Source organism: Arvicanthis niloticus, chromosome 24 (genome assembly GCF_011762505.2).
Source record: "Arvicanthis niloticus isolate mArvNil1 chromosome 24, mArvNil1.pat.X, whole genome shotgun sequence".
NCBI lineage: Eukaryota > Metazoa > Chordata > Mammalia > Rodentia > Muridae > Arvicanthis > Arvicanthis niloticus.
Window position 1 is genome coordinate 28,040,723 of NC_133432.1, and position 14,652 is coordinate 28,055,374.

Here is a 14,652-nt window from a genome sequence, read left to right on the forward strand (position 1 = left end):
ACTCTTAATGCTTAAAGATCATCTAATATTTATATATTTGGAAATAATCAATTAACAAGATGCCCACACAATTAGAGTTGTTACCCAATACCTAACCTTAGATATAAATTGTTACCCAGGACTGTTCTTGATCCATCCGTAGTTCTCCATGGCTGCTACCTCTCTCCTCTAGCTCCTTCTTTTCCTTCCCTTCTTCTTTCCTCCTCCTGACTCCTCGCTCTGCCTACCTCTCATGCAGCCCAATCGCTGAGCTTTATACGAATGTAATGGGACTATATCCCAGCTATATCCCAGCATTTTTACACAACAGGCTCTGGTGGGTTCTACAGGAGCCCAGCTGCAGGTTGTGCCCTGCTCCACTGCTGCCACCTGCTGGTTCCTTAATCCCAAGTCATAGGCTCTGTTCCAGTTTCATGTTTAGGACTCAGCCAACCCCCTGCGTGATAGATAGCCCTGCTGTGGGCTGTGATTCTGTCCAGGATGCTGTCATCAGTTTCCCCAATACCAGTGTCATCTTGCTTCCCCAATACCAGTGATTTTTCCCTGCCCTCATACTGTTTTCCCAGGGGAGGGGAGGTGCACTTTCTGTAAATGAGCACTCTGAGATTTGGTGTGCACACAAGGAGCTTCTGCCGGCCCTGGGATCATGTAGGTTGTCAGAGTGCAGTGTTAGAACATAGGTGTGGCTTAGGTAGTAGTAGACATGTGTCCTGCCTCCCACTGTATAAACAATTTATTGTATTAAAAAATAAAGCCCAAGGTGGGCACAGTCATCCGTGTCTTTAATTCTAGCTTTTTTGGATGGCAGAGGCAGAGAAGAGTCTAATGGATCTCTATTAGTTTAAAGCTAGCCCGGTCTATATATCCAGTTTCAGGGCAGAATGGACTACATAGTAAAAATTTGCCTCAAAAAAAACCCCCTCAACAACAACAACAACAACAACAACAACAAAAACAAACTAAGACAACAAACAATAAAAAACTAAACAAATAAAAATCCCACTGTATCAAAATAACAAGAAACCAAGTAAAGAAACCCAAGGTTGATAGTCAAGTTGGAAGTTGAATGGTGTCCCTATTCATAATGCCTGAGGTTGTCCTCTGGACTCTGCATACCTGAGCACACACATGTACTTGCAAACACACACACACACACACACACACACACACACACACACACACACACACACACACAGAGAGAGAGAGAGAGAGAGAGAGAGAGAGACAGACAGACAGACAGACAGACAGACAGACAGAGAGACAGAGACAGAGAGAGAGACAGAGAGAGAGAGAGAGAGAGAGAGAGAGAGAGAGAGACAGAGAGCATCTTTAACAGCTGATCAGCTTCCATGACTTTACCCAGTCTTCTTCCTGAGTAAACATGGCCTCCCTCAGACCAGGCTCAGTGTCTCTTCATACTCCAGTTCCTGACACTGCTCACAGCATTCAGGTTCTATGATTTTATGCTCAATTGTGTTATCCTATGACAGCAGTGAGAGAGAACAAGCTCAAGGTTTCCTCTTTCTCTCTGAACCTTCCCATTCCAGAAATATCGCTCAGATATGACATACTGCAGTCTCTGGCCCTAACCCAGCAGATAACCTCATGGATGAAAAGTAACCCTCTCTTTCTCCATTTCTGTCACAGCACCTATCAACACACCCCTTTTCTTCCCTAATAACAACACACAGACTACAGATGGAACCCTAAAGTATCCCACACAGACTGGGCTCTGAGGAGAATGGAGGAGATGCTAGAGAGGCTGGAGGAAGGATGCCTGCTGGTGATGTAGAGGATGCTCAGGCTGCGGCTGCAGCTTTACAATAGCACAGTTGCCCTGCTGACATCTCACCTGGTGTTTCTCCCTAGGATGACATCATCATCTTCATCCCCCTCATCTGCTGCCCAACCTCAGCATCAGCACCTGCCTGCACACCTGCCCAGGGAGTCACCAGGAAGAGACTCTACACTGAGTCCTAAAGGCCCAGTGAGTAGAACTGTGTCCAGCTCAGTGTCCTCTGGTGTGAGGTCTCCCAACTACTGCCAATAGCCAAGGACAGAGGCATTTATACAAGAATCATTGAGTTTGTGCTCACAGAAACAAAGAAACTCCCTCTCCCTCCTCAGTGTTATGTGTGTAGTTTAAAGAACCAAACTGAAATCAAACAAATAAACAAAAACCCCAAAAGTATTGATAAGCCAGGCATGGTGGTGCAGGAATTCATCCCATTTTATAGGATGCAGCAGCAGGGGCATCTCTCAGTTTGAGGCCTGTCTGGTCTACAGAGCAAGTTCCGGGACAGTAAAATCTACATAGTAGAGACCCCATTCTCAAAAACAAACAAAACAAAAAGAATAAAATTAAAAACAAAGTAATATTATGATATTGATAGTCACAAACGTTGTTTATATAAATCTGGAGAGATAACTGGTATCCTCCTGATTTCCATCTCCAGCCGAAAGGGAACTAATCAATGATCTTTCTCCACGACCTCTCTGTTCATTTGAGGTTTGGTTAACTTTGCTGTTGGTTTCAAGGCAAAGTTCCATGTAACCCAGGCTGGCCTCAAAAAGGTGCTAAGAGTAGCCTTCAAATGAGTGATTCTCAGCCTTCCTAATGCTGTGACAACCTTTTATCATGGGGCTGACTCCAATCATAAAATTATCTCATTGTTATTTCATAACTATGATTGATCTACTGTTATGATCACAATATAAACATCTGATATAAAGGATATCTGACATGCCACTCCTGTGAAAGGGTAGTTTTACCCTGAAAGAGGTGCCCACAGGTTGAGAACTAGTGCTCCAACTGATACTCTTCCCATCACTACCTGTCAATAGTTGGAATGACAGGCTTGTTATCCTGTCCAATTTCCTTTGGTACTTTTTCTTACTGACCAGCTCAGTCCAGGAAACACACATTACAAAGACTGATAGCCAGACAGAAGCCAACGTCTTCTCCCCAGCTGGACCATAATGTTCACTTGTGGCAGATCAGAGATCCAGTCTCCCTAAGTGTATTCAACCAGAATTAAGCACCTGTGTGATGTTGAGAATGTTGGCTCTGTGTAAATCTTTGCTGGGGCATCTCTGTTTTTTCCCCTTTGAACAATGGAAAAGAATCTGGGAATTTGCATGACCATTTGAGCAACTGAATTAAGGTGCCTTCTAGGTTTCCAGATGCCTGTGACATGGAGCTGACAAATGGACTCCTTTAAATGACTGGACAGACCATCATCATGGCAACCTGCTGTGTGAACACTTCAGGGATGCTCAGAGGAAACACCAGCCCAGCTCCCATGCTCACTGTGGCCATGAGAGCTGCTGAGTTCAGCCTCAGGAGGCTTGGATGCTGTCACAACCACAGCAGACACCTCAAGGCTGCTCTGGGACACCTCACTTTAGCTCCAAGAAGCCTTGGTGACTTCTCTAGGATCCCAATTATCTTGAGCTGGTCTCATGAAATTGGTATCATTTTCTCAATGCCTCAGCAAAGGCCCATGAAGGACACTCATTTGAGGCTTGTGATTGGTGGACTGGAGCTGCATCTGTGGTTCACTGCATCTATGGCTCACTGTGATTGGTAGATCTCTATCAAGCATGGCCATGAGCCTCTTCTGGCTACAAGGGAAGCCTGCTATCTCTCTTACTTGATCAGGCTAGGTGGTTTCCTGTGTCTCTACAAGCTTTCTGTTAGAAGCTGACCAGCTGACTATCAAATGATGGGACAAACTGGACATGGGACAGAAGTTTTATCTTCAGAAAGACCAAAAAGTCCAGAATATCAACATGGCAGCAAGTGAAGAATTGGGTGCATACAGTTGGGTTTGTGAGCAACCAACACGGGATCCTAGAAAGCCGTGATGTCACCTGATATCTAGCGTTGAGAGGCCAGAGCTGTGGATGAGATGATAGTTCTTGGATTTAAGGGAGAGGGGAACCACGATTCTCAGTCAGTGGCTATCAATGCATACCATGGTCCTTGCATCTTTCCCTGTGACGTGCATCCTGGACACAATGTACAACTCTCTAAAAGGTGTCATGTGGGGCAAGGGGCAGGGCCTCAAGAGAGACAATGAGATGGATTGCTGGGAGTAAGACATTTATTAAAATTGTTAATAGCTCCATGAGCAGACAGAAATAGCACAGTCAGGCTCTCAGGACCAGAGACACACAGGATGACCTGGGTTCTGAGGAGAGGGTGTCAGAGCCTACTTGAGGATTATCTTCTTACATCTGTCCAAGAATGGTCATGTTTCACAACACGATCCTGTAGCCATGAGCTCCGATTTCCAGAGAGGAGACAGGGAAGGGGTGGTATGCAGATGCGTGGTCACCAATAACCATTTAGATGTAAACTCACACCCCTGGTGAGACATCATGGCACTGGGAGGTCTTTTAGCAGGGAACTAACAGTGTCTCATCAGGAGCCTGTGGTTACCCTAGGAGGCAGAGGACAATTGTCCACAGTCAGTTTTCTCTGTGTAACCATTTGGATCCCCAGGAATCACACCCATGTCCTTGAGCTGGGCACCAGGCTCCATTTCCTATGGAGCTATCTCACTGGTACACATAAATGTTTGTCCATTAATATGTAATTTAAAATACTTCACATAAAATCAATTTAGAAAATGTTATGACTGTGATTTATCACCTTCATCAAACCAATTGTTCTAGACTAAGTAAACAGCCAACCTATGACTCTGCCTGTCTCTTGCTTGACCAGGAATGAGATTGCAAATTTCTGCCACATCCCTGCCTTACATGTGTGAGCTCCGAATCCATGAAACTCAGGTCCTCCTACCCATGTCCCGTGCTTTCTGACTGAATCATCTCTGGCTCCCTTGCATGCCTCTCATAATGAACTTCCCAGCAGCCCCTCAGCTGCCCCTTGGGATGACAGGCACTCACCTGGCTGGGCTTTAGGCTTTACTCTGCTGGCCTGTAGAAGAAGAAACAGTGTCAGTGTGTCAGCCATGCTGGTTCTCTATCCTGCCTCTCAGCTGTTCTCTGTGTTCAGACAACATGAGGGGCCCAGGGCAGCAAAAGCTCTGCTGCAGCCAGGCAGGGACAGGTCTGAGAATCCCCAGGACCTGAGGCCAGTGGTCAGCTGACCTTCTGTACCACACAGCAAGTCAGAGGAATGACCACTAGTGTACTGGCCTATGCCCTGTCTCCCTTTCCTTCCTTCCCTCTGCTCTGACCTCCTGACACAGCTCTGCCTTCTTTGCTCTGCAGTCTCCATGTGTCCCTTTTGCCTCCCTGGAATCTGGTTCTCTGAGTCTCCCCCTCAGTGCAGGCTGCTGTTCCCTGAGATTCAGCTCAGGGTTTGAATCCCAGTCAGACTTCTGCTGTCTCTCAGGCTGCTGCTCTCCCTTCTCTCAGTTGCTGTCAACCGTATTGGTGTGCTGAGCCCTTCTTCGTCCCTCTTCACTCTGGATGTTCCATTATACATCACTACCTTTGTCTGTGTCTTCCAGTCACCCCGGCTTTAAATCTGTGCGGTACCCCGTCTACATTGGGCTCTTGATTTGTGTGTTCGAGGTATCATGGAGCCCAGATTAGTTTTCAGCTTGCTGTGTAACTGCTGATGGCCTCGGGCTCCTGATGCCCCTCTCTGCCCTTCCTCAGTGCTGGGATTTGGGTGTCCTTCACTGTGTCCCCATTTTTGTTTCTCGAATACTTATGAGTGTTAGAAGACAAATCATTTATCTTTACAAACTGCGATTTGGAGTTGAATGGGGATGGCATTGAATTTGTAGTGTGTGTGTGTGTGTGTATTGGAAAGACTGTATAAAATTTTCTATTCTATGAATATCTTTACGGTTTTTACTATTTCCTTAATTTTTAGATTTATTTTTAGGCAGTCTGTATGTGTAGGTGTATATCTGGGTATTCACACACACATGTTAATGGTAGAACACAACCTTGGATATTGTTCTTCAGAAGCACTGTACCATAGTTACTGAGTCAGGTCTGTATTTGGTTTTCCCCATCCATTGGATAAGGCTGACAGCACCGTGACCCCATGGATCCTAGTGAGGCAGCCTGTCCAAGTATCTGACAACTCTTTCTGTGCTCCTAAGGATGAAACCCATGTCCCAGTGTTTGTGGAGCAAACATTTCAACTGAGCCACCTCACTGGCTATTTGTAACTTCGCCATGTAGTGTTTTGTTTAGTGTCCAAATCTTTAACCTCAGTCCGTTTTTAAGTCTTTCCCTATACACTGTCTATCTGTGTCTACTACACACTTGCTCTTAATTTTCATTTTGATTCCACATATTCAACTCAAACAGTGTGTCTTTTCTTAAGTGTCACTTCCTGTGAGATGTAGTCCCTGGATGCCGGTCTAACCTCAGACCTTCTTCAGCAGCCACAGCTCTTTCTGAATGAGCACTCAGCCCCTGAGGCTCCCATGAGCCTCCTTGGATTCCTCAGGAGCAGGTCTGTGTTCATCTGCATTTGCTCCTGTCATTTCCAGCTGGTCTGGAAGGACAGCAGCTCCAGGGATGCAGGCCTTGTGGAGTTCAGACACATTTCCCTCCTTCTGTTCTCTTTACTGTTCCCTGCACAAGCCTGCCCTTCTCCATCTCCCACAGCTGAGAACTTCCCAGTGGGAAGCTCGGGTGAGGCCTGTCCTGGACCACTTACCTTTGCTTCCAGCACAGGAAGATCATGAATCCATAGAGGGGGATCATGGCTACAGCCTTGGCTATGACCATTATGACCATGACTCCCAGGATCAGCAGTAAAGGATCCCTCTGGCCCCCTGTGTCCTCCAGGCCAGCTGTGGTGACTGCAAAGGTGATGATGGAGGGGCTCCTCATGGTGGTGCTGAGTGCTGGGGGGAGATGAGATGTGAGCAGACCCTCTCCGGATGAGGGATGGTTGGTGAGGGTCACATCCTGTCTCCTCTGTGTGATGTGTGAACATCTCTGTCAGATGTTCACACAGAGAGGGGAACAGATGCTTAAGGCTGAGACTCAAGGAGAGCAAGCTCCAATGCATGTTCTCCAAATGTCTTGGTATGTGTCTTCAGATTGTCATTTGGTCTCAGATATCTAAGCCATGGAAATACAATGGTTTTTTTTTTTTTTTTTTTTTTTTTTTTTTTTTTTTTTTTTTTGTAATTTTATGTGGCATACTGATATAAATAGTTCATAGGCAGCTTGGTGCTTGAATCTTAGAAGCTGAGTTTGAATTGTAGTATCCATATGAAGAGTCTGTGAAAACTTTAATCCTAGTTCAAGAGATAGGCTCATGTAGATCTCTGTGAGCTGACGGGCGGCCTGGTCTCTGTGTCAGGTTCCACACCAGACAGAGCTGTGTGAGCTGTAATCCTAGTACTGAGGAGGTGGAGACAGGCTTGTCCCTGCTGCTCACTGGCCAGGCAACCTAGACTCCATGGGAAACTTGAAGCCAGTGAGAGAGCCCATTTCAAATAGTAAGATGGATGAGACCCTATGCTCTCCTGTAGCCTCAACATGCATAAACAAATATGTTCACAGAGAGAGAGAGAGAGAGAGAGAGAGAGAGAGAGAGAGAGAGAGAGAGAGAGAGAAACATAACAGACCCACATATTCACACACAATACTATATATATAAATGTATATAATAGAAAACATATCATTTTAGCCATACAAAACAGCTCACTGCAGGGCAGAGAACATTCTTTTTCTCTACAAACATCCCTATGGATAATTTCCAAAACATTAATCTATTTAGAAACTCTAGACCAGCAGTTCTCAATCTGTGAGCTACTACCTCACAGGGGGTCCCATAGCAGGTATCTGGCTCATCAGATATTTACATTACAACTCATAACGTTAGCAAAGTTAGAATTATAAAGTGTCAATGATTGATTTTTTTTTGGTGTCACAATATGAGAAACTGTGTTAAAGTATAGCGGTATTAGGAAGGTTGACCCCTCGATACAATCTTGTTCTCTCTGTTCTCTGAGCCCTGGTATCTGTTGTTTGACTTATATTAAGTGAACATGTCAGCTTTAGATTGCACAGCTATGGGTATCCTCTCTTAGGGTGACCTTGATGTATTCAAGAGCCACCTCTGGAGGTGGTGGCTCATGCCTCTAATGTCAGCCCTTAGAATCAAACCAGATTTCTGTGAGTTCCAGGCCAGCCTGGTCTACATTGTGAGTTTTAGGATAGCCAGGGTAAATGTTAAGACCCTGTCTTACAAAAACTTAAACAAATAAGAACAATAATAACAAGATCCACGAAGGTCCTGATAAACACTGCAGCTCATAGCATCCCCAGCTGCTGTAGGGCCATGTGTAGGACCACACAGTGAGTGACAAGGCTGAGCCTCAGTTTTCCATGTGTAGGGATGCAGTTACATCTGCTTCCAAAGAGCTACAGGGATCAGAAGACAGAGCATCCAAATCATGAAAATGGGGACATTATTTCTGAAGAGCCTGGGGTCTTGTATGGGAGAGAGTAGGGCTAGGAAGGAGACAGGGGAGTAGGGAAACAGAGAGGAGACAAGGCAGTGGATACGGACGGTGGATGGTTGTGTGCCGAGGAGCTGGGAGGGAAATGAAGGGTTTTGGAAACAGGTGGCAGTTATGCTTAGACCAGAGGACACCAAGAAGACTCAGTAGTATCTTCTGTATGTTCTGGGCTTAGGTTGGAGCTGTGTGGAGATGCTGCATAAAGGGACCAACTGGAGCCCTGTCACAGGACCAAGAGTGTCAGCTACATGCTGGAGACCTTCATCCACCGTGAGGTCATGGGGAAGGGTGTACCTGGGCAGGACAGCAATTAGAGTTGGATAAAAGGGTGTGAGACAGGGGGCATGGCACATACTGAAGCCTAGGGAGTGGAGTGTGGTTCTGTCTGAGCAGGGAAGGATGGACAAGAGCCAAGGAGGCAGTAAAGGTGGGTCACAAGTATCTATAAGGAAAGATGCTGTTGGCAGAGCAAAGGGAAAGGAATATGAAAGAAAGCTCAGAGTTGTGGAGCCTGAGGTGACACTAGGGGACAAGCAAGCTATAGACATCAAAGACTGAGTCATGGTGACTCACCATTAATGATTGTGAGTTGGGTCCCAGGTATCGACTGCCATTTCCTCATGCCTTCTATTGTGCTCAGCCAGACATTACAGAAGTATGTACCCTGGTCAGTCTCCTTCAAGTTCAGGATTCTGAGGACTCCGGATGTCTGACCCTGTGTCCAGTTCAGGATGAGCCGGTCCTTGAAGTGCTCATGTATGAAAGGCGGGATGGAGTTGTAGATGAACTCCTCATGGAAGTGCTTCCATTTCCAAAATATCCTCATCTGTGGATTCTTGACATCCTCCCCGGGGAAGTAGAAGGAGAAGGGGATCTTGATGGAGCTGCCCTGGACTCCAGAGAGGAGAGCTGGTTGACTGACCCTGTAGTCATTTTTTCTGCTGTATCCTGCTGAGTTTACTGAGAAGGACAGAGAGAATCTGAAGCCAGTGTAAGGGGCAGTGTTAGGACACATGGAAAGGACAATCCAGAGTATCCTGAGCCTTCATCCACAGGCAGGGGTAAGATACAGGGCAGGACTGTTCCTATGGCTGGTGGGACTTGAAAGCAAGGGCTCGGCTGTGGGATGAGCTCTCTTGGGGGAACAGAGGCCTAGTTGGTTCCTCTAGCAGATACCTGTCCACATGATGCCCACTTTTCCCAGCCCCACTGTCCCCTTCTGTGGTTTAGTCCCTGTTAGTGAGGTCCCCACCACTCACCAGTGAGCAGACATGCTGCTGACAGCAGAAGAAGCAGGATCTGAGCCATGGCCAGAGTCCCTCCAGGAAGTGAGATCAAAAGAGCCATCAGGAAGGGGAGAATGTCCTGTCTATGGACACTGGGGTGCCCAGGAGTCCAGAGAGAACCAGGGTAAAATGAGACAGATCCCCAGGCCTTCTCATGTGGAGGACTGAGTTGAGGCAGGACTTCTCCATCTCCACCTCCTTGTCGCCAACAACTTCTTTTATTGATATGATCTTCTTTTCTGATGTTGCAGAAGATCTGCCCTTGTGGTCACTGACAACATAACTGGGCTCTTGGGCCCAGCCCCCATTGTGGGCTGAGAGACATGGCCTAGACCTTGGCATAGCTGGTTCTCCTTGGTTCTACCTTGACCTTCTGCCTTATCTAGTCTTTTCCATTTCCTAAGTGCCTTGTAATCTCTCTGACCCCTTTCCTCTATGTTTCCTCTGTTCCTTCCCTCCACCTCCTTAATCTCTTTCTCATGATGTCTTCCACCATGCTGGTTGTGTGGGTTTCTCTCTAATAATCTCACAAAATTAAGTTGTCAGTCTCTAAACCACTCTGGCTCAATAAGGAACATATTCAGTTCCTGGCTCTAGCACAGTTACCCCCTTACCATGCTCTCCCTTTCCCCTTCCTGCTCCCCACATGCTGTCTGGCATTTTTGTATCTTTTAGGCACCCTTCACAGTGTCCAGGTGGAACCAAGGTCTTGTGGACTCCCTCTGCCTTGGCATTCTTCTTATGGCACAGTCTCCGACTTCCCTGGGCTTCTTGGACAGCGACTCTAAAGCTACTGCATTTTCTAAAGGATCCTTTCTGTGTCCCCCGCCCCCCATCACCATAACACTGGCTCAGAAGAGAATACGGAAAATCAGAGAAGCCCTGGCACATGTCACATGACAGCCACATGACTGACTAGACTTTAGTCACATTGAGTTGTCTTTCATTCAACACAGAGACTTCAGTCGTCCTGCTCGGCGCAGCCTCTAAGAAGTCTCTTTCCACAAAGCTCTTGAGGGACTCCCTCTAGTTATGGTCACACAGGAACCTTCTTTAGATTAAGTGGGTAAAGACAGCTCAAAGCAGTCATGTGTCACTCATGACATAAGGCTTGGGATATGTCTGTGAGTGGACACAGCTGGCCTGTGACTTGGGTGGAGACATGAGAGGTTGGGACAGAGGCTGTGGTGGCCTCAGGACTGGTTCTAAGGATGGCTATCCTACCCTTCCCCAGGACGCAGTGCCATCAGCTCCCTGAACGTCAGGAAGGCATGACTCTAGCAGAGGAAGTGACATCAATCTCCCTGAGTGACATGCGCAGAGGCAACTTCCCATTTCCTTAGCTTCCCTGGTATTGGTCACGTTGGCCAAGCTTCCCTGCAGTTGGCTATGCAGCCCACCCTCTCTCAAATCTGATTCTCTGCCTTCCTCACAGTTTCCATAGGCCTTAGATCTTTGACCTGAGCCAAACACAATGTGTCAGTGCTTCACTGCCAGTTGCACATGGACAGACTTTAGTATCCAGAGTTCCCTTGGAGACACTGAGGCAAAAAACCCATTGAGATGCGTTGGCCTCAGATGGAAGATCAAACAGGACATGGACAGGGCAATGGTACTTTGTCTGTGTGCATGTGTGTGCATGTGCATGTGCCTGCATGCCTGTGTGTGTGTGTTTGTGTGTGTGTGTGTGTGTTTTAAATTTTTATTTCAAGTAGCACAAACTCGTCCTTGAACTTGTTATGTAGCCAAAGATGATCATGAATGACTGCAGATCCTCCTGCCTGGTCCTCCCTTGAGCAGGGATGACAGGTGTGCACTATCATGACCCTTTATTCTTTATTACCTGTTGGAAATAAAGCCTTTGGTTCTGTGCATGCCAGGCAAGTAAGCAGTCTAGCAGGTGAACCACCCCTGCAGCAGTAGTGAGGTCTCCGAGGATGCCCTCCTGGTCATGAATTGTCACCTCTAGATTTCATCTGGGCTCCCTTACTCTCTGTGCTCTCTGGGTAAAGGTCGCCTGCTTGTTAACTTACCAGAGAAGGTCATGGACCTGACAAAACTGTAATGTATCATGTGCTAGACCCCAGCAGTTTTACACAACATATTCTGGTGGGTTCTACAGGTGCCCAGGTGCTCCTGTGCCCTGCTCCACTGCTGTCACCTGCTGGCTCCTGGGTCCCAAGTCATGAGCTTGTCCTAGTTTCAAGTCCTGGCCTTAGTTGAATCCCCATGAGAATCCTGCTGTGTGTGTGTGTGTGTGTGTGTGTGTGTGTGTGTGTGTGTGTGTGTGGTGATTCTGCCCAGGATCCTGTCATCAGTCTCCTGGAGTGTCATCCTGTTTCCCCAATACCAGTGACTGTGCTCTGCAGCCATGATGCTTTTCCAGGGGAAGGGCACTTTCTGTAAAAAGGGATGCTGGGTTTTTTGGTGTGCACATGAGAAGCTTCTGCACACCATGGGATCATGCAGGTTGTCAGAGTGCAGTGTTAGAACATAGGTGTGGCTTAGGTAGTAATATGTGTGTGCCCTGCCTGCCACAATTTAACTAAATGAGTGTAGTTAAATACTAAAGCTGGAGGTGGGCATGTTCATCCTTGACTTTAATTCTAGCTTTTTGGGAGGCAGATGCAGAGAGGAGGCAAATGGATCTCCTTCAGTTGGAAGTTAGCCTGGTCTATATATCCAGTTTCAGAGCAGCAAGGAGAGAGAGAGAGAGAGAGAGAGAGAGAGAGAGAGAGAGAGAGAGAGAGAGAGAACACATACAAGTCACCTTTAACAGCTGATCAGCTTCCACTTTACCCAGTCTTCATCCTGAGTAAACATGGCCTCCCTCAGACCAGGCTCAGTGATTCTACAGATTCCAGTTCCTGACAGTGTTCACAGCATTCAGATTCTCTAAATTTTTGCCCAATTGGTTTATTCTATGATCGTGGTGAGAGAGAACAGGATGAAGGCTTTCAATGTCCCTCTGAACTCTTCCATTTAAGAAACATCCCTCAGATAACAGATTCTGCAGGCTCTGTGGGCCCTGACCTAGCAGAAAACATCATGGATGAAAATTATTCCAGTCTTCTCTACTTCTGTCATACCACCTACCTATACATACCTTGATTTCTTTTCCTTAGTAACAAAACACAAACCCTGGATGGAACCTCAAAATACCCCACTCAGACAGTGGCCTGGGGTGAGTGCAGGAGATGCTGGAGGGGGTGGCAGAAGGATGCTGGCTGTGGTACAGACAGGATGCTCAGGCTGCAGCTGCAGCTTTACAACAGCACAGTTGCCCTGCTGCCATCTGACCTGGTGTTTCTCCATAGGATGACATCATTAATGTCCCTATTCTGATACCCAGCCTCAGCATGAGAACCCATAGCACCCTTGCCCAGCAAAGTAACCAGGAAAGGACTCTATACTGTGTCCTAAAGGACCAATGAACAGGATTTGGGACCAGCCCAGTCTCCTCTGTTATGATGTCTGCCAACTTCTGCTGATAGCCAAGGAGAGAGGCATTATATGTGAATCATTGAGTTTGTGGTCACAGAAACAGAGAAACTTTCATTTCTCACTGTGTAATGTTAGGTATGTAGCTTAAAAACAAAACAAAACAACAATAAAAATCTGCCCCTCCCAAAAACCCCCCAAACTGAAAACTACTAATAACCCAGGTATGGTGCTGGAACACTTCACCCCATTTTGTAGGATGCACAGCAGAGGCGTCTCTGAAATTGAGGCCTGCCTTGTTCAGCAAAGAAAGGTCCAGGACAGTCAGACCTGTATAGTAGAAAGGCCCCTTTCTCAAAAACAAAAACAGAAACAAGAACAAATAAAAAAAAACCCTAAAGTATCGATAATCACAATTTCCTAATGTAAATCAGGAGAGGAAACTGGTATCATCTTCAAGTCCTCGTCTCCAACAGTAAGGGAACCAGCAGCTGACCTTTCTTCATGACCTGTCTTTCCTGCTTTGCTAAGCTTTGCTGTTGGTTTCAAGACAAAGTCTCAGGTAACCCAAATGGCCTCAAACACAAGAGGTACTAAGATTAGCTTCTGTTTCAGTGGTTCTCAAGCTTTGTAATGCTGGGACAGTATTTCCTCATTTCCTACCATAAAATTATGTCATTGGTATTTCATGACTGTGATTTTGCAATTGTTATGATTATAATATAAACATCTGATATGCGACTCCTGTGACAAGATATTTCTACCCTCAAATAGGTGGTGACCCATAGGTTGAGAACCACTGCTCCAACTGATACTCTACCTGTCAACAGTGGGATGACAGGCATGTTATGATGTCTGATTTCCTCTGGCACTTTGTCTTACTGACCAGCTCAGTCCAGGGAACACACATCCCAAACACTGCTAGCCAGGACAGAAACCAGTGCCTGCTCTCCAGCTGGACCATAATGTTCCCTTTGGGTGATCAGAGACACAGTCTGCCTAAGTGTGTACAACCTGGCATTCTGTACCTATGTGATGGTGAGAATTTTGGCTCTGTGTAAGTCTTTTCTGTGGGCCTCCTTGTGTTTTTTTTTCCCTTCTGAACAATGGAAAAGGACCTGGGAAATCCCATAATTATTTGAGCAACTGCATTAAGGTGTCTTCTTTGTGTGTAGATGCCTGTGGCTAAAAGCTGACAAATAGAATTGTGTAGATGACTGGTCAGACCACCATCATGGCATCCTGCTGTGTGAACACTTCAGGGGTGCTCAGAGGAAACACCACCCCAGCTCCCATGCTCACTGTGGCCATGAGAGCTGCTGAGTTCAGCCTCAGGAGGCTTGGATGCAGTCACAACCACAGCAGACACCTCACGGCTGCTCTGGGACACTTCACTTTACCATCTGATGCCTTGGTGACTTCTCCATGGTCCCAATTATTTCTACATTGTC

At 46.6% G+C, this 14,652-nt stretch overlaps 1 protein-coding gene across 1 annotated transcript; it reads right to left on the reverse strand.

The window, feature by feature from the left end:
* Window positions 1–4,367: 4,367 nt before the first annotated feature.
* On the reverse strand, window positions 4,368–9,947 carry LOC143437480 (paired immunoglobulin-like type 2 receptor beta). Its single transcript, XM_076922265.1, has 5 exons — window positions 9,734–9,947; window positions 9,048–9,434; window positions 6,656–6,845; window positions 4,915–4,945; window positions 4,368–4,445 (listed from the first exon to the last, which is right to left on the reverse strand). The coding sequence occupies exons 1-4, from the start codon at window positions 9,819–9,821 to the stop codon at window positions 4,933–4,935; spliced, it is 678 nt and encodes a 225-aa protein (XP_076778380.1). The 5' UTR covers window positions 9,822–9,947; the 3' UTR covers window positions 4,368–4,445; window positions 4,915–4,932.
* Window positions 9,948–14,652: the final 4,705 nt, after the last annotated feature.

Bases quoted from the DNA above. Each gene is read 5' to 3' on its own strand.
- LOC143437480 (XM_076922265.1), bottom strand. From the start codon at position 9,821: ATGGCTCTTTTGATCTCACTTCCTGGAGGGACTCTGGCCATGGCTCAG. The intron at 9,435-9,733 runs GTGAGTGGTGGG...TGTCCTTCTCAG, and splicing joins AGCAGCATGTCTGCTCACTG to TAAACTCAGCAGGATACAGC. The intron at 6,846-9,047 runs GTGAGTCACCAT...ATCTCCCCCCAG, and splicing joins CCAACTCACAATCATTAATG to CACTCAGCACCACCATGAGG.